General features: G+C 38.7%; 1 protein-coding gene across 1 annotated transcript in view; it reads right to left on the reverse strand.

The window, feature by feature from the left end:
- Positions 1-6,445: 6,445 nt before the first annotated feature.
- LOC124595720 (NFX1-type zinc finger-containing protein 1-like) overlaps positions 6,446-17,278 on the reverse strand; it is a 413,636-nt gene continuing 402,803 nt past the window's right edge. The window contains exon 16 of the mRNA XM_047134586.1: positions 6,446-7,665. Coding sequence (XP_046990542.1) covers positions 6,899-7,665 — 767 coding nt within the window. The 3' untranslated portion in view covers positions 6,446-6,898. The remainder of the gene's footprint in view (positions 7,666-17,278) is intronic.

A 17,278-nucleotide genomic window follows, 5' to 3' on the forward strand; every position in this document is an offset into this window, starting at 1 on the left:
CTATACAAGGGCGATGTACTTGAGGACAATATTATGGAAATGGAAGAGGATGTAGATGAAGATGAAATGGGAGATATGATACTGCGTGAAGAGTTTGACAGAGCACTGAAAGACCTGAGTCGAAACAAGGCCCCGGGAGTAGATAAAATTCCATTAGAACTACTGAAAGCCTTGGGAGAGCCAGTCCTGACAAAACTCTACCATCTGGTGAGCAAGATGTATGAGACAGGCGAAATACCCTCAGACTTCAAGAAGAATATAATAATTCCAATCCCAAAGAAAGCAGGTGTTGACAGATGTGAAAATTACCGAACTATCAGTTTAATAAGTCAAGGAGCAAAATACTAACACGAATTCTTTACAGACGAATGGAAAAACTAGTAGAAGCCGACCTCGGGGAAGATCAGTTTGGATTCCGTAGATATATCGGAACATGTGAGGCAATACTGACCCTATGACTTACCTTAGGAGCTAGATTAAGGAAAGGCAAACCTACGTTTCTAGCATTTGTAGACTTAGAGAAAGGTTTTGACAATGCTGACTGGAATACTCTCTTTAAAATTCTGAAGGTGGCAGGGGTAAAACACAGAGAGCGAAAAGCTATTTACAATTAGTACAGAAACCAGATGGCAGTTATAAGAGTCGAGGGACATGAAAGGGAGGCAGTGGTTGGGAAGGGAGTGAGACAGGGTTGTAGCCTCTCCCCGATGTTATTCAATCTCTATATTGAGCAAGCAGTGAAGGAAACAAAAGAAAAATTTGGAGTAGGTATTAAAATCCATGGAGAAGAAATAAAAACTCTGAGGTTCGCCGATGACATTGTAATTCTGTCAGAGACAGCAAAGGACTTGCAAGAGCAGTTGAACGGAATGGATAGTGTCTTGAAAGGAGGATATAAGGTGAACATCAACAAAAGCAAAACGAGGATAATGGAATGTAGTCGAATTAAATCGGGTGATACTGAGGGAATTAGATTAGGAAGTGAGACACTTAAAGTAGTAAAGGAGTTTTGCTATTTGGGGAGCAAAATAACTGATGATGGTCAAAGTAGAGAGGATATAAAATGTAGACTGGCAATGGCAAGGAAAGCATTTCTGAAGAAGAGAAATTTGTTAACATCGAGTATAGATTTAAGTGTCAGGAAGTCGTTTCTGAAAGTATTTGTATGGAGTGTAGCCATGTATGGAAGTGAAACATGGACGATAAATGGTTTGGACAAGAAGAGAATAGAAGCTTTTGAAATGTGGTGCTACAGAAGAATGCTGAAGATTAGATGGGTAGATCACGTAACTAATAAGGAAGTATTGAATAGGATTGGGGAGAAGAGAAGTTTGTGGCACAACTTGACCAGAAGAAGGGATCGGTTGGTAGGACATGTTCTGAGGCATCAAGGGATGACCAATTTAGTATTGTAGGGCAGCGTGGAGGGATAAAAATCGCAGGGGGAGACCAAGAGATGAATACACTAAGCAGATTCAGAAGGATGTAGGTTGCAGTAGGTACTGGGAGATGAAGAAGCTTGCACAGGATAGAGTAGCATGGAGAGCTGCATCAAACCAGTTTCAGGACTGAAGACCACAACAACAACAACAACATATTGTACCACTACAATGTATTATGTAATTAATTTGTATATGTGATGTGAATGAAAATAAGTTAAAACAAACAAAGGGTAGTAACAGAACCAGTTAATGAAAAATTTATGATGTTTTAAAACTTAAGAAATTTGTGTTCATAATGTAAGCGATGGGTGGAATGTTAGCCACAGGTATAAGCTATCATGTTATGTATATTGCTGTAACTCAATACTTGTATGAATTTTTATCGCAAACCTAACTCCATGAAAAAGAATGAACTTCAAGGACAAGCAATTTATACAATGTTTTCGTCAGCTATATATGTCTTTCAACAAGTAGACAGTCAAGTGAGGTGACATTAAGATACATGTGTAACAAAATAATTTCTGAGTATTATGGCTCACAACACTCGATACATTAATAAGTGAACTATAGTTGTTCGAGCCAGTACTTACCTCGTCGATGGATGTTGTTGGCCAGAGTTCTCTCCGCTGAAAATGCAAGTACGACTGGTAATAATGATGCCCAGGCCGCAAAAATGGAGGTCTTCTGCCACAGCGTCAGATTTTGAAAGAATAAGCACACACTCAGTGCACCCAGAATGAAGACGAACGCCATGGCAATTCTTCACTATGTAATACTCAGGTGAAAGTGTGATACTCAATGTGAAATCAACACTAAGAAAATAAGTGCACACATGTGTGATTGTAGCAACTAGCATGTTGACCGTTAGTGACTAGTGCTTAGCCACCAAACCTGCTAGTGCACAAGCACAAAACCCAGCAGCGAGGCCAAAGCAAACTGAACATTGTCAGCACGCTAAATCAAATATGTAATGAACTATCGTATTATGTATGTAATCCTTCAATTTCTTGTAGAACTTTAACATAACTAAGATAAGCTGGGATATGCATTCCATTAAATATAAGAGAAGCCGACAAATAAAGGTCATCGACCTCTATCGGCAAATGTAAATATGTACATGCAAAAAACATTCTACCATGTCAGCGTACAGCGTGGAGGCAATTGTGTAGGTACGTGGTGAAAGACCCCTCCCCTCGATATGGTAAAGTTAAAATTTATCAAAAAAATAACAATAAAATAAAAATAAAAAACTTCATACATTTTCCTTTGTACATGATTTTGTTTCTCTCTCTGATATGTAGAAGGATGATTAAGATGTATTACTTAAAGTATGAAGTATTGCGAGTGTTATGTATTAAACACGTGTATGAATAAGAGAAGACTTAACAACAGTATTATTTTTATTTAAGTGAAGTGTAGCCCAGGAAGGAGGATTTTCTTTATTTTTTGACACGCACTGGTGTTCTTGAAGTTGGCTGCCTGCATCTACAATTGAAGTGTAAGAGCAGAAGTCCAGATAGCCTAAATTCGTACAAGCAGAACATTTCTAATAATGCAATTGTATTAACCTTTTAAATTTTTTTTCCATTCATACATGTATATTTCTTTTTTATTAATACAACACAATTTGGCTGCATTCACTCATAACTATTTTTATGGGTGCATTTCATTTGCATTTTAGTCCATTGTGACTAGCTGAAGGTATCCACACTTGGTTGTTTTAGTCCTTTGCCAGTACATCTGTGAGAGAACTGTTCATGTTTAATTTTCTTCTGAACCTAAAGTGTTTTGTGTTCTGCACCACTTTTCAGGCCAAAGTACTTGTATTTGTTCCAAACATTTTATACCCATTCTAGTACAGGGTTATTACAAATGATTGAAGCGATTTCACAGCTCTACAATAACTTTATTATTTGAGATATTTTCACAATGCTTTGCGCACACATACAAAAACTCAAAAAGTTTTTTTAGGCATTCACAAATGTTCGATATGTGCCCCTTTAGTGATTCGGCAGACATCAAGCCGATAATCAAGTTCCTCCCACACTCGGCGCAGCATGCCCCCATCAATGAGTTCGAAAGCATCGTTGATGCGAGCTCGCAGTTCTGGCACGTTTCTTGGTAGAGGAGGTTTAAACACTGAATCTTTCACATAACCCCACAGAAAGAAATCGCATGGGGTTAAGTCGGGAGAGCGTGGAGGCCATGACATGAATTGCTGATCATGATCTCCACCACGACCGATCCATCGGTTTTCCAATCTCCTGTTTAAGAAATGCCGAACATCATGATGGAAGTGCAGTGGAGCACCATCCTGTTGAAGGATGAAGTCAGCGCTGTCGGTCTCCAGTTGTGGCATGAGCCAATTTTTCAGCATGTGCAGATACACGTGTCCTGTAATGTTTTATTCGCAGAAGAAAAAGGGGCCGTAAACTTTAAACCGTGAGATTGCACAAAACATGTTAACTTTTGGTGAATTGCGAATTTGCTGCACGAATACGTGAGGATTCTCTACCGCCCAGATTCGCACACTGTGTCTGTTCAGCCGGCCACGGTGGTCTAGCGGTTCTAGGCGCGCAGTCCGGAACCACGCGACTGCTACGGTCGCAGGTTCGAATCCTGCCTCGGGCTGGGATGTGTGTGATGTCCTTAGGTTAGTTAGGTTTAAGTAGTTCTAAGTTCTAGGGGACTGATGACCACAGTAGTTAAGTCCCTTAGTGCTCAGAGCCATTTGAACCATTTTGTGTCTGTTCACTTCACCATTAAGAAAAAATGTTGCTTCACCATTGAAAACAAGTTTTGCACTGAACGCATCCTCTTCCATGAGCTGTTGCAACCGCGCCGAAAATTCAAAGCGTTTGACTTTGTCATCGGGTGTCAGGGCTTGTAGCAATTGTAAACGGTAAGGCTTGTGCTTTAGCCTTTTCCGTAAGATTTTCCAAACCATCGGCTGTGGTACGTTTAGCTCCCTGCTTGCTTTATTCGTCGACTTCCGCGGGCTACGCGTGAAACTTGCCCGCACACGTTCAACCGTTTCTTCACTCACTGCAGGTCGACCCGTTGATTTCCCCTTACAGAGGCATCCAGAAGCTTTAAACTGCGCGTACCATCGCCGAATGGAGTTAGCAGTTGGTGGATCTTTGTTGAACTTCGTCCTGAAGTGTCGTTGCACTGTTATGACTGACCGATGTGAGTGCATTTCAAGGACGACATACGCTTTCTCGGCTCCTGTCGCCATTTTGTCTCACTGCGCTCTCGAGTGCTCTGGTGGCAGAAACCTGAAGTGCGGCTTCAGCCGAACAAAACTTTATGAGTTTTTCTACATATCTGTAGTGTGTCGTGACCATATGTCAATGAATGGAGCTACAGTGAATTTATGAAATCGCTTCAATCATTTGTAATAGCCCTGTATATCCAAGTGATGATAACAGTACGTCTTTAAATTTATGTTTTGAAGCTGACATTTCAGTCTTTCTGCACACTTTGTGGGGAGTAGAATGCTTTTATTAACACAGAGTTCCCACAATAATGACCCACACGAAATTTTAATAGTATCAACTGTACTTTACGCACATCTTCTGAAAATGTTATAATCTAGTCGGTTACTTTACATTTTAAAAATTTGAAAAAAAAAATTGTTTTTAATGAATTCATCTACCAGAATCTGTATATGTTTTAAATTTCTCAGTTAAACTTAACCCAAAAATTTAATTTCTAGCAGTAGATATAACTTTCCCAAATGAATCTCATATTCAAAATTCCATGTTGAGGATCTTGTGAGTACATGTAAGCGACAATTAATGAAATCTGAATTTTTTACTTTTTGTCATAAAGTACCCCTCCACTGGTATTATATGTTACTGAAGTGCGTGATATTGCTAAGAATGTGCTAAAAGATATTTTCTGTTTCTCCCCCTACCAACACGTCAGTACGCCATTAAAAATATTTTGTTAATATAATGCAAGAATAATTAAAGAATTTATTGTTATTTCATGCTTTTAAGTTTCTTTTGGCATGCATAAAGTACAATGTCCCCCTCCCCTCCCCATGGTAATGTGCATATTAGGAAATGCATTGGAACTGAGAGGGTTAAAGTTTAATTGTGATTCTCCATCAATGTGCCAAAAATATCTGCTGATGGTATAGTCAGTTTGAAATGACTGGATATGTGCGTAAAGGAAAAAGCACAGGATGACCAAAAGTGTCCAAACAGGATGCCGACTTAGTCACAGAATCTTACCTTTGTAGTATTAAGAAGGCTGTTTGGAAAGCAAGTCTTGAATTCAGGTGCTAACATGAAAGGTTTTAAGAAAATGTTGACAATTGTGTCCATACTGATTACAGCTGGTACACGCTTTAAAGCTAGATGACTGTGGTGTGTGTTATAACCACAAGTGAAATGTTGCAAGAGGAACATGATTTCTGGATTGTGTGGTGTTCAGTGATGAGTCAACCATCTAAGTGGGGAAGGTAAATAACCATACTGTTTGTATATGCACAATATCACAGTGACTCCCCAAAATTAAACTTTTTCTGCACTATGTTCAGATGTCAAGTCACATACCACTCCTCTTTTCTTCTTTCTCCCCCCCCCCCCCCCCCCTTCCCACTTCTGCCCCAACAGCATCTCTTTGTTCAAGATTGGTTGAACATCAAAGTCCCTGACCATTGGGTTGGTCACAATGGTCAATACAACAGGGCTTTTTTTTTCTTCTGGCTCCATGTTCACCTGACCTCAAGTCATGATTTTTTTTCTCTGAGGCTTTATCCACAATCATGTCTATGTGCTCCACTGTCAAATGATTTTCCTACCATTGAGACACAGGACTGACGTGGCTATTGTTTGCATTACTCCAGATATGTTAACCAAAGTGTGGGGAAAATTGGATTTTAGGCTGAACATGAGCTGTATAATGAAAGGTGCACATTTTGAACAACTGCACGAAAAATTAGCGTAGTTTACCTTCAATTTTATATATTATTTGTTGTAAGTAGTCTACATTAAACTGTTACAACACACCATCAAAACTGGGATATGCTTTCATGGATATCCTGTATCTTAGAATTATAATCCAGTATATTCTCTAGATTTTTTATTCAGTACAAATATTTGCTTCTCATTTAGTGGTACAAGTAACACATAATACTGCCACAGTATCTGCCACACACAATAAATCCACAAACATCTATCAGAAACTGACAAGCAATTTATCTTTTCTGTAAAATGATAAAAATGATGTTAAGTATTGAGTAAAATGGTTTATATAATCATAGAACAAACTACAATTCATAGAGTAAAAAACAGGGTATACTTTAAAAATAATATTCTCACTGATGAACTCTTAGCAACATGTAAAATAAAGATATAGCTTTATAACATAATCTAAATCAATCAAACAGAAATTACACTCAGGCTTAGAGGTACACGGAATCCCTTAAAAATTCATGTATTACACTACGCTGGATGTGTTGAATCAATTTCCCCAGCTTGATAATTGTCCCTATGCACAGGATACCTTGCACCACTGATTTTAGCCCCACAATCTGGACATTTACCTTCATGCATCGCTCCTCCATGGTTTCCAATAACACAGTAATGTCCATTTGGGCATCTGAACCAGTGACCAGGTGTTACACCTACTGTTTTCACAATCTCTCTTCTAATTATTTCATTATCAAGTGGGACTTCTACTTTACATGCTTCATTCAATTTGTCTAAAATTTCTTTCACTTTTTGATCCTGTATTGATGTAAATCTTTCAATAGACTTCACTTCTTGCACAGCTTGTTTGTGTAATGCCTTAATAACCTCAGAAGAGTGGGATGATGTGAAGTTGAAGGTCCTCTCAATACTATAGAGCTGTGCCATTCTCACAAATCTGTTTATTTCTTGATTAAAATCAATAACCTCCTGTTGACTCATGTGTGTATTCCTTTCCCTGATCAAACAAACCAGTAAGTCAAATTGTTTCATAACTTTCTTGAAAGTGTCTTCGTCACATGAAATGAAATGTGTGACGAGGGCCTCCCGTCGGGTAGCACAGGGAATCATTATTCGGAGAAAACAGCATTCCAGGGTTTCCAGAAGTTTTGAGATAAAGTCTATTTTAATGGATATTGAGTCAAGGTCCATCCTCGAAAGAAATATTCTCCTCCTCTTTTGTTGATGTTGAAGGTTTGAGTGTAATAATGTTAACGTCTTCTGTATTTCAGTGCTTTCTCCTGTAAAACCATCAAAACCAGCATTATGTAAAACTGAGAAACAATGTTATTCAATCTGTATATTGAGCAAGCAGTAAAGGAAACAAAAGAAAAATTCAGAGTAGGCATTAAAATTCATGGAGATGAAATAAAAACTTTGAGGTTCACCGATGACATTGTAATTCTGTCAGAGACAGCAAAGGACTTGCAAGAGCAGTTGAACGGAATGGACTGTGTCTTGAAAGGAGGATATAAGATGAACATCAACAAAAGCAAAACGAGGATAATGGAATGTAGTCAAATTAAATTGGGTGATACAGAGGGAATTAGATTAGGAAATGAGACACTTAAAGTAGTAAAGGAGTTTTGCTATTTAGGAGCAAAATAACTGATGATGGTCGAAGTAGGGAGGATATAAAATGTAGACTGGCAATGGCAAGGAAAGCATTTCTGAAGAAGAGAAATTTGTTAACATCGAGTATAGATTTAAGTATCAGGAAGTCGTTTCTGAAAGTATTTGTGTGGAGTGTGGCCATGTATGGAAGTGAAACATGGACGATAAATAGTTTGGACAAGAAGAGAATAGAAGCTTTCGAAATGTGGTGCTACAGAAGAATGCTGAAGATTAGATGGGTAGATCACATAACTAATGAGGAGGTATTGAATAGAATTGGGGAGAAGAGGAGTTTGTGGCACAACTTGACAAAAAGAAGGCACCGGTTGGTAGGACATGTTTTGAGGCACCAAGGGATCACAAATTTGGCACTGGAGGGCAGCGTGGAGTGTAAAAATCGTAGAGGGAGACCAAGAGATGAATACACTAAGCAGATTCAGAAGGATGTAGGTTGCAGTAGGTACTGGGAGATGAAGAAGCTTGCACAGGATAGAGTAGCATGGAGAGCTGCATCAAACCAGTCTCAGGACTGAAGACCACAACAACAACAACGAGAAACAAAATTAAATACATATTATGTACAAATCTGCCAAAATAATTTACTGATATTAAGAACAACATGCAAACAGAACTTGTTAAACTAACAGCAATTATTTTGGACTTGAAACACCAAACACAAAGATCAAGAGGCTTCATCAGTACTGTTTCTGCAATGACCTACATGCAAAACACTTTCTGAAGTTATCTTTTGTCATCACTGTCTGCATAATGAACACACATATTTGACAGCTCTGCCAATTTAACATAAAGCACCTCACAAAAACCAATCTTTAGGCAAATGCTGTGAGGATATTTTAATTTTAGATAGCTGCTCACATGCATTTGACTGAGTTTACCAACACTTCAAATGTATCTTCTTGGTGTGGCTCCAGCTTGCAAGGGGAGTGTAAGGTACAACTCGCTTTCAGAGTTTGTTGAATATGTAGACCTCTGGATATATCAGAATAATTACAATATAAATATTATTTGATATCCACTGGAAATTTTTGTGAAATGAAGTTTTATGAGTGATACAATTAATAAATGATGTGTTATATGCGGTGGATAGCACACTGGAGTGTTTCAATAAACATTTTATTGTCGTAAAACAGCCTTTTTATGGAAGCGGTAATTTCATCTGGTTCATACTCATGTCATGATAGTGAACAGTTGACTGATATAATGTTTTAGAGAAAGGGGGAGGGGGTGAGGAGCCAGAGTAAGTTAAGCTGTGCATGAAAATTGGCTGTCCAAAGATGCAGTAATATTTTGGCCTCCTGATGTCATATTACATGGAGGTGTTTCATATCAGTGTAATTCATTAATGCAGTGCGTGGGAAAGATATGTTATTTCAGCAGCTGATGTATCAGTGACAAACAGCAACAAAATTTCACATCTAAACACACTCATAAGATTCTTAACATTCTTACACAGTTACAAGTTTGAGGCAAATAAGTACTGATCTATCAGAGTCCTTACAAGTGAAGCAACTTCAAAATGAATAATGTCATATGTGATTAAGATTTTATTGATGTCAACTTTTATTTCAACATGTCTAAATTGACCAAACTGATAGTACAGAATACTCTTCATCAATATCTGGTAAAACTTTTTGAATATTATTAATTAAAATACTTCTCTAGGCATATTTAGTTCTCATTGTGGAAGTAAGTTGTTCGTAGACACAGGAACTCCACACACTCATAATTATGACTACAAGTTTATGAAGTTAATAAGCTTTATGAATTCAATTTAAGGTTAAGTATATCTTCAAATTAATGTATAAAATTAAATAGTGTAATATTGAACAATATTAGTAATACGCAGTACAGCTGAACTATCCAAAGATCATCTGTACAAAAAAAGAACTTAACAGATAAGTATCAAAAATACTCACTACCACAATAATTTTTTTTTTTTTTTTTTTTTTTTAATTTTAAAGACAAAGCAGAAAATATTCTTGCACTGACTTTACAATTAATTATATTCACTGTATGCTTTTTGTTTCTTGACGGAGAAGTCAATATTGAGATGGTTTTGTAAAGCTACGAAAATATCATGAGCGCACTAAAAGTTATTGTTAATGAAATTAGTAAACACTGCCACTGATTTGGAAAAGCAAAAATTTCTGTGCTTTAATTTAATGGAAAATATTTTCCCTTAGCTTAGTACTTAACTAATTTGCAGGTGAAAGTTCTGTGGATTTGGAGCTGATGGATAGAGATTTGAAATTAATAAATTCTACAAAAGCGCTACTGGAAGAATCTTCACAAATTTATCACAGTAATAATTACAATGAGCAATTAAAATGTCATGGAAATTTAGGTTAAGGAAAAACCTTGTAGAAATATGAGGCTAATTTTGTCACAAATTTTATCATGAGACTGCTAGGGATGTTGTATCTACCTTAGTTCAAATTCTAATTAGATTTAAAGTACTCAAATGAGCAGCGAAGGGAGGCGAAAACTTGGATTTCATAGTGAAGTGGCTGCTCATAAGCCACACATCACGGCGGTAAATGCCAAACAATGCCTCGCTTGGTGTAAAGGGCATAAACGTTGAATGATTCAACAGTGGAAAAACATTGTGTGGAGTGACGAATCATGGTGGACAATGTGGCAATACAATGACAGGGTTGTGGGTATGGCGAAAGTCCGGTGCTCATTAGTGTGGGATCCGTACCAGGTTGAGTTGACAGAGGAGATAGAGAAGATCCCAAGAAGTGCGCCACGTTTTGTCACAGGGCTATTTGGTAAGCGTGATAGTGTTATGGAGATGTTTAGCAAACTCAAGTCGCAGACTCTGCAAGAGAGGCACTCTGCACCGCAGTGTAGCTTGTTGTCCAGGTTTCGAGAGGGTGCTTTTCTGGATGAGGTATCGGATATATTGCTTCCCCCTGCTTATACCTCCCAAGGAGATGACAAATGTAAAATTAGAGAGATTCGAGCACGCACGGAGGCTTCCCGTCTGTCGTTCTTCCCACAAACCACACGCGACTGGAACAGGAAAGGGAGGTAATGACAGTGGCACGTAAAGTGCCCTCTGCCACACATCGTTGGGTGGCTTGCGGAGTATAAATATAGATGTAGATGTAGATGAATGTCATCTACCAGTGTGTGTAGTGCCAACAGTAAAATTAGGAGGTACTGGTGTTAGGTGTGGTCATGTTTTTCATTGAGGGGGTTTGCACCCCTTGTTGTTTAGCGTGGCGCTATCATAGCACAGGCCTACATTGATGTTTCAAGCACCTTCTTGATTCCCACAGTTGAAGAGCAATTCGGGGATGGCGATTGCATCTTTCAACATGATCGAGGACCTGTTCATAATGCAAGGCCTGTGGCGGGATGGTTACATGACAATAACATCCATGTAATGGACAGGCCTGGACAGAGTCCTCACCTTTGGTATGTTTTGGAACACCAACTTTGTGCCAGGCCTCACTGACCGACATTGATACCCCATTCTCCAAGGAACCTTCCCGCACCTGATTGAACATATGCCTGCAAGAGTGGAAGCTGGCATAAAGGATAAGGGTTGGCCAACACCATAATGAGTTCCAGTATTACCGATGGAGGGTGCCACAAATTTATAAATCATTTTCAGCCACATGTCCAGATACTTTTGATCACTTAGTGTACCTATGTCTCACAGCTTTTTCCCCATTGCTCTTGGGAATAAGGGAGGTTTTATGTGGACACCCCACATTATCATTACAGCATGGAAGCGCTGTAACAAATATGTATGGAAAGGTCATGCACAGAATTGTGGTTTGGCAGCTACGAGGCTCTTGGTGCTTGGTTCCTACTTGAGCAACGAACATAGAGTGACAAGTTTTTGGTTTAGTCCAGACCAGCAGCCATTTGTATAGCCATTAAAACATATGTGTTACTGTAGCTATGTTATACTATATTAAGCAAGGTTGGAACTGATGTCTTTAATTATGTTTGACAGAAAATCACAGAGCAAAATATGGTAAATTGGAGTAAAAATAAGTTATTGCTCCTTTCTTTATTGCAACCAAAAGCTGCACAATAACTGTAACAACAAAACAAAAAAACAAAGATATAATTTTATAATGTCGCGGAATATGGCCGCACACAGAATGAACATAAATATCTGGTGCACACAAACCACAAAAACTGAAAATGAAACCACAAAAACTGAAAATGAAACCACAAAAACTGAAAATGAAACCACTAAAAAAAACTCAATACGACAAGCTCACTACTGTCAACATTCCCACTCTTGTTTTAGTGAGTTTGTTTTGAGAGCATTAACAGACCTTTTCTGTTTGTCATGAATTTGTCTCTAGTTAAAGGTTTTGTGAATAAGTCTGCCAACTGTTTATCAGAATAAACATAATAAACTTCAATCTCATTATTTTCAACATGTTCATGTATATAATGGTCAATGTGCTTGGTATGTTTGTGATGTTCTGTGTTTTTAAACAGGCGAATAGCACTTTGTTTGTCAACATGGAGTGTTGTTGGTTTGTCTAACTGAAAACCAAGTTCACTGAGAAAACCAAAGAACCAAATAACTTCAGTAGCAGCATCTGAAGCTGCTATGTATTTGGCCTCCATTGTTGATCTGCTCACACATTTCTGCCAACATGAACACCATGTCACAGGCCCACCTGCTAACAAGCTCACATAGCCTGTAGTTGAGCGATGAGTGTCACAGTCACCAGCAAAGATAGCATCTGAGTAGACCACCAGTCCAGAAGAATCAGCTTTGTACCTTTTGGTCCGGACCCTGGTCCCTTGCAGATAATTAATAATTCTTTTAACAGCATGCCAATGACTGAGACCTAGATTATGTAAAATCTTACTCACCATGCTCACAGCGAACGTGATGTGTGACCGTAAGACAGTTGCTACCAACATTAAGCTGCCGACTGCCTGCCAGTAAGGTTTGCTTTCCATCTCTTTTACCTCATGTTGGTGCCATCCCCCGGTAGCTGAGTGGCCAGCGCGACAGAATGTCAATTCTAAGGGCCCGGGTTCGATTCCCGGCTGGGTTGAAGAAGATCTTTGCTTAGCGACTGGGTGTTGTGTTGTCCTAATCATTATCGTTTCATCCCCATTGACATGCAAGTCACCGAAGTGGCGTCAAATCGAAAGGCTTGCACCCAGCAAATGGTCTACCCAACGGGAGGCCCTAGTCACACAACATTTACATTTACCTCATGCTGGTTTGCAAGAGACTGGCCACTGTGCAACATAGTTCTAACATCAAAAGGAGTGGAGTCAGGTTTTGAACCATCCATGTTAAACTTCTGAAGCAAACAACTGATGCATCTTTGCTGCCCTATATAGATTTCTTTTGTAGAAGGGCTTTGTTCAATTTCCAATCCACAGAAGCATTTTCCATTGCCCACAGTAATTTTAAAAGTTGATCCCAGTGCTGTCAAAACATTTCCCAGTATTTTTGGAGACTTACAAATAAGCAAGCCATCATCCACATAAAGTTCCAGAACACCAGTGTCATCTGTTAAAGCATGAAAAATACATTTGTCTGCATTCAGTTGCACAAAGCCAAACATTGTCAGAAACTGTACAAATTTTTGATTCCAACAATGTGGTGATTGTCCGAGTCCATATAGACTCTTCCTCAGTTTGCAAACATTATTTGAGCCTTCTACAACAAAAGCTTTTGGTTGATCCATGTAAACTTATTCTTTCAAATTCCTATTCAGGAATGCAGTCTTAACATAAAACTGCCTAATTTGCATATCTCATGAAGCTGCTATGGCTAATAAAACTCTGATTGAATCATATCGGACCACAGGAGAGAATCTCTCTTGATAATCAATGCCTTCTTGTTGTGAATAATCTTTTGCACGTAATCTAGCTTTAAAGGGGCCAATTTTTCCCTCAGAATTCTGCTTCTCACAATAGACCCACTTACATCCAACTGCCTTGCAGTTGTGTGGTAATGGTACTAGATCTAAAGTTTTGTTCTTCTTCAAGAATGTCATTTCCTCTTCCATTGCTTGTTTCCACTTTGATGACTCTTTCGATGCCATTGCTGCTTCAAAAGTTTGAGGTTCAAAGACAATGTCAGAAGAAGCTATATCTCGGTCCCAAAAATGAGCAGGTGCTCGCAGATTAGACCAATCTCTCAGATTTATCCTTTGATTTTCTTTTGTTTGTTCACCAGTTTCATCCTCTTCAGATTCTTCTCGAATATCTTTTTGATTTTCTTTCATTTGTTCACAAGCATCATCCTCTTCAGATTCCTCTTGAACATCTTCTGCAGCATGGTCTCCCAGGTAAAATTCAGTATATCTTTGTTCTATGATTAAGCTATGGGTTTGTTCTTCATTGAAAGAGACATTAAAGGAGATTGTAACTTTCTTATACTCAGGATTGTAGAGGCGATAATTGGTACTATACACATCATAGCCAACCATGATCAATATCTTTGATTTACTATCCCATTTTGATCTAAATTTATCAGGAACATGTACGTATGCTGCTGATTCAAACTTCCTTGTCTGTCCCAAAGAAGGTGGTTTTCCAAACACGATCAGCCGTTTAAGATATATGCAGCACAATTTATTGCCTCTGCCTATAATTCATGAGACAAGTCAGTACTTAATAACACAGTGCATGCACACTCAGCAATGGACCTGTTTTCTCATTCAATTCGGCCATTCTGCTGTAGTGTATGGGGACTTTTTTTCTCACGTATTGTGCCATTTTAGTTGATATAATCTTCAAATTGCTTATTTATTAATTCGGTCCAATTGTCACTTCTCAGAACTTTGATTTTGTTTCTAGTTTGTCGTCCAATCAGTTTCTGAAATTCCAAAAACATGGGGAAAGTATCATGATTACTTTTAAGAAAATGCACGAACCGGTATGAAGTGCAGTCATCCTTGAAAATTATGCACAAATGTGCACCTTCAAAAGGCAGTTTTCTCACATGTCCACTAAAATCTACATGAATAAATTTGCCAGGAACTATTGTCGTCATTCCAAATTTGAATCAAAAGATTTTCTTTCTTCTTGCCATACTGACATGGGCCACAATGAAGATTTTGAACTTTCTTCATACCAAAACCAGGTATTAAATTCAGGTCAGCCGTATTCTTGACACCACTGAAATGAATGTGTCCAAGGCTCTCATGCCAGATCAAGGTGGAATTCAAGGAAACAGGATTTGCCCATAGTACATCTGGACATTTAAACAACATTTGATAACACTGATTGTCCATCTTAATTCCTGCTGCAGTTAGACCTGAACCACGAACTTACATTCTCTTGTTGTCAAAAATAACTTTAATTCCTCTTTTTTGTGACTGCTCCCACTGAAAACAGTCGCATGGGGTAGCTGCGCGGTCTGCGACGTCTTGTCACGGTTTGCGCGGGTTCCCTTGTCGGAGGTTCGAGTCCTCCCTCGGGCATGGGTGTGTGTGTTGTCCTTAGCGGAAGTTAGTTTAAGTTAGACCTATGACCTCAGCAGTTTAGTCCCATAGGAACTTACCACAAATTTCCAAAAAAATTTCCACTGAAAATAAATTTGTCTTTAGCTTAGTATATACAATGTGTTTTCCAAAGTGTGAGGTTGCCATTTTTCCTCAACTGATGACAATACTTCAGTTGATCCAATGCCTTCTGCTTTTACGATCGTGTTGTCTCCAATATGAACAAATGAGTCATCCAACTGAATTGGCTTAAATGTGCTAAACCATTCTTTGTATGACGTCACATGTTTTGACGCAGCACTGTCAGCTAACCAAATGTTCTCGCAACCTGGAGCAAAAATATACACATGTTCTGCGCTCAAAGCTTCATGCTCAGATGTATCAGTTTTCGTATCAAGTTTTGCTAAAAGTTCTCTGCACTCAGATTTAAAATGTCCCTTTTTGTGACAGTAATAACATTCAACATCTTTTCTACTGACCGTGTTGGACACACTGTGGTTACCAGTATTTGAACTGAACTTGCGTGTTTTGTCCACATTTACTACTGCAAAGGCTGTCGAGTTTTCATGACACTGTAAAAGTTTTTGTTCTTCTTTCAATAGCCTTAAAGTCAAATTATTGAACGTTTGTTGATCTTCAGCACACAAGCCCCAGGCAGTTGAAAACTTTGCTGGCAGATTTCCCAAAATTTTAGCCACTTTGTCAACTCCTGTAACAGGTTCCCCAATATCAGCTAATGCTTGTACCAAGGACTCAACTTTACCAATGTGTTGTGCGACTGTGTCTGTTGGTGACGTTCTCTAATCAAAAAATTTCTGCTTCAAGGCCATTTTATTAACTGTGGATCGCTGTTCATGAATAGTCTTGCTCACATTTCTACTGAATTTGTGTACACCATAACAGACTGCAATTGGTCAAATTCCATCCCAGTAGACAGAATGAGCATCACCTTCGCATTTAAGTCATCCCAAGCGGTTTGACTCTCACCAGCTTCATTTGGACTCAGTATCCCCTCAACGATATCAAGCACTTTTTGAGCATGAAAAAAATTTGCAACTGATATTTCCACAGTTGGAAATTCTTACAGTCAAATTTCTGGATACTGTATGTTTTCAATTTATCCATCTTCGTGAAGGCTGAATGTAAGTCAAACTTATAATACTCAGTTCAAAACAAAAACGAAGGTTTTCCACAGTAGACATCTACATCTACATCTACATGATTACTCTGCAATTCACATTTAAGTACTTGGCAGAAGGTTCATCGAACCACAATCATACTATCTCTCTACCATTCCACTCCCGAACAGCGCGCGGGAAAAACGAACACCTAAACCTTTCTGTTCGAGCTCTGATTTCTCTTATTTTATTTTGATGATAATTCCTAACTATGTAGGTTGGGCTCAACAAAATATTTTCGCAATAGGAAGAGAAAGTTGGTGACAAAGTTTGTAAATAGATCTCACAGCGCCGAAAAACGTCTTTGCTTTAATGACTTCCATCCCAACTCGCGTATCATATCTGCCACACTCTCTCCCCTATTACGTGATGATACAAAACGAGCTGCCCTTTTTTGCACCTTTTCGATGTCCTCCATCAATCCCACTGGTAAGGATCTCACACCGCGCAGCAATATTCTAACAGAGGACGAACGAGTGTAGTGTAAGCTGTCTCTTTAGTGGACTTAGTGCATCTTCTAAGTGTCCTGCCAATGAAATGCAACCTTTGGCTCGCCTTCCCCACAATATTATCTATGTGGTCTTTCCAAC

This window comes from Schistocerca americana, chromosome 2, assembly GCF_021461395.2.
Source record: "Schistocerca americana isolate TAMUIC-IGC-003095 chromosome 2, iqSchAmer2.1, whole genome shotgun sequence".
In the NCBI taxonomy this organism is placed as follows: Eukaryota; Metazoa; Arthropoda; class Insecta; order Orthoptera; family Acrididae; genus Schistocerca; species Schistocerca americana.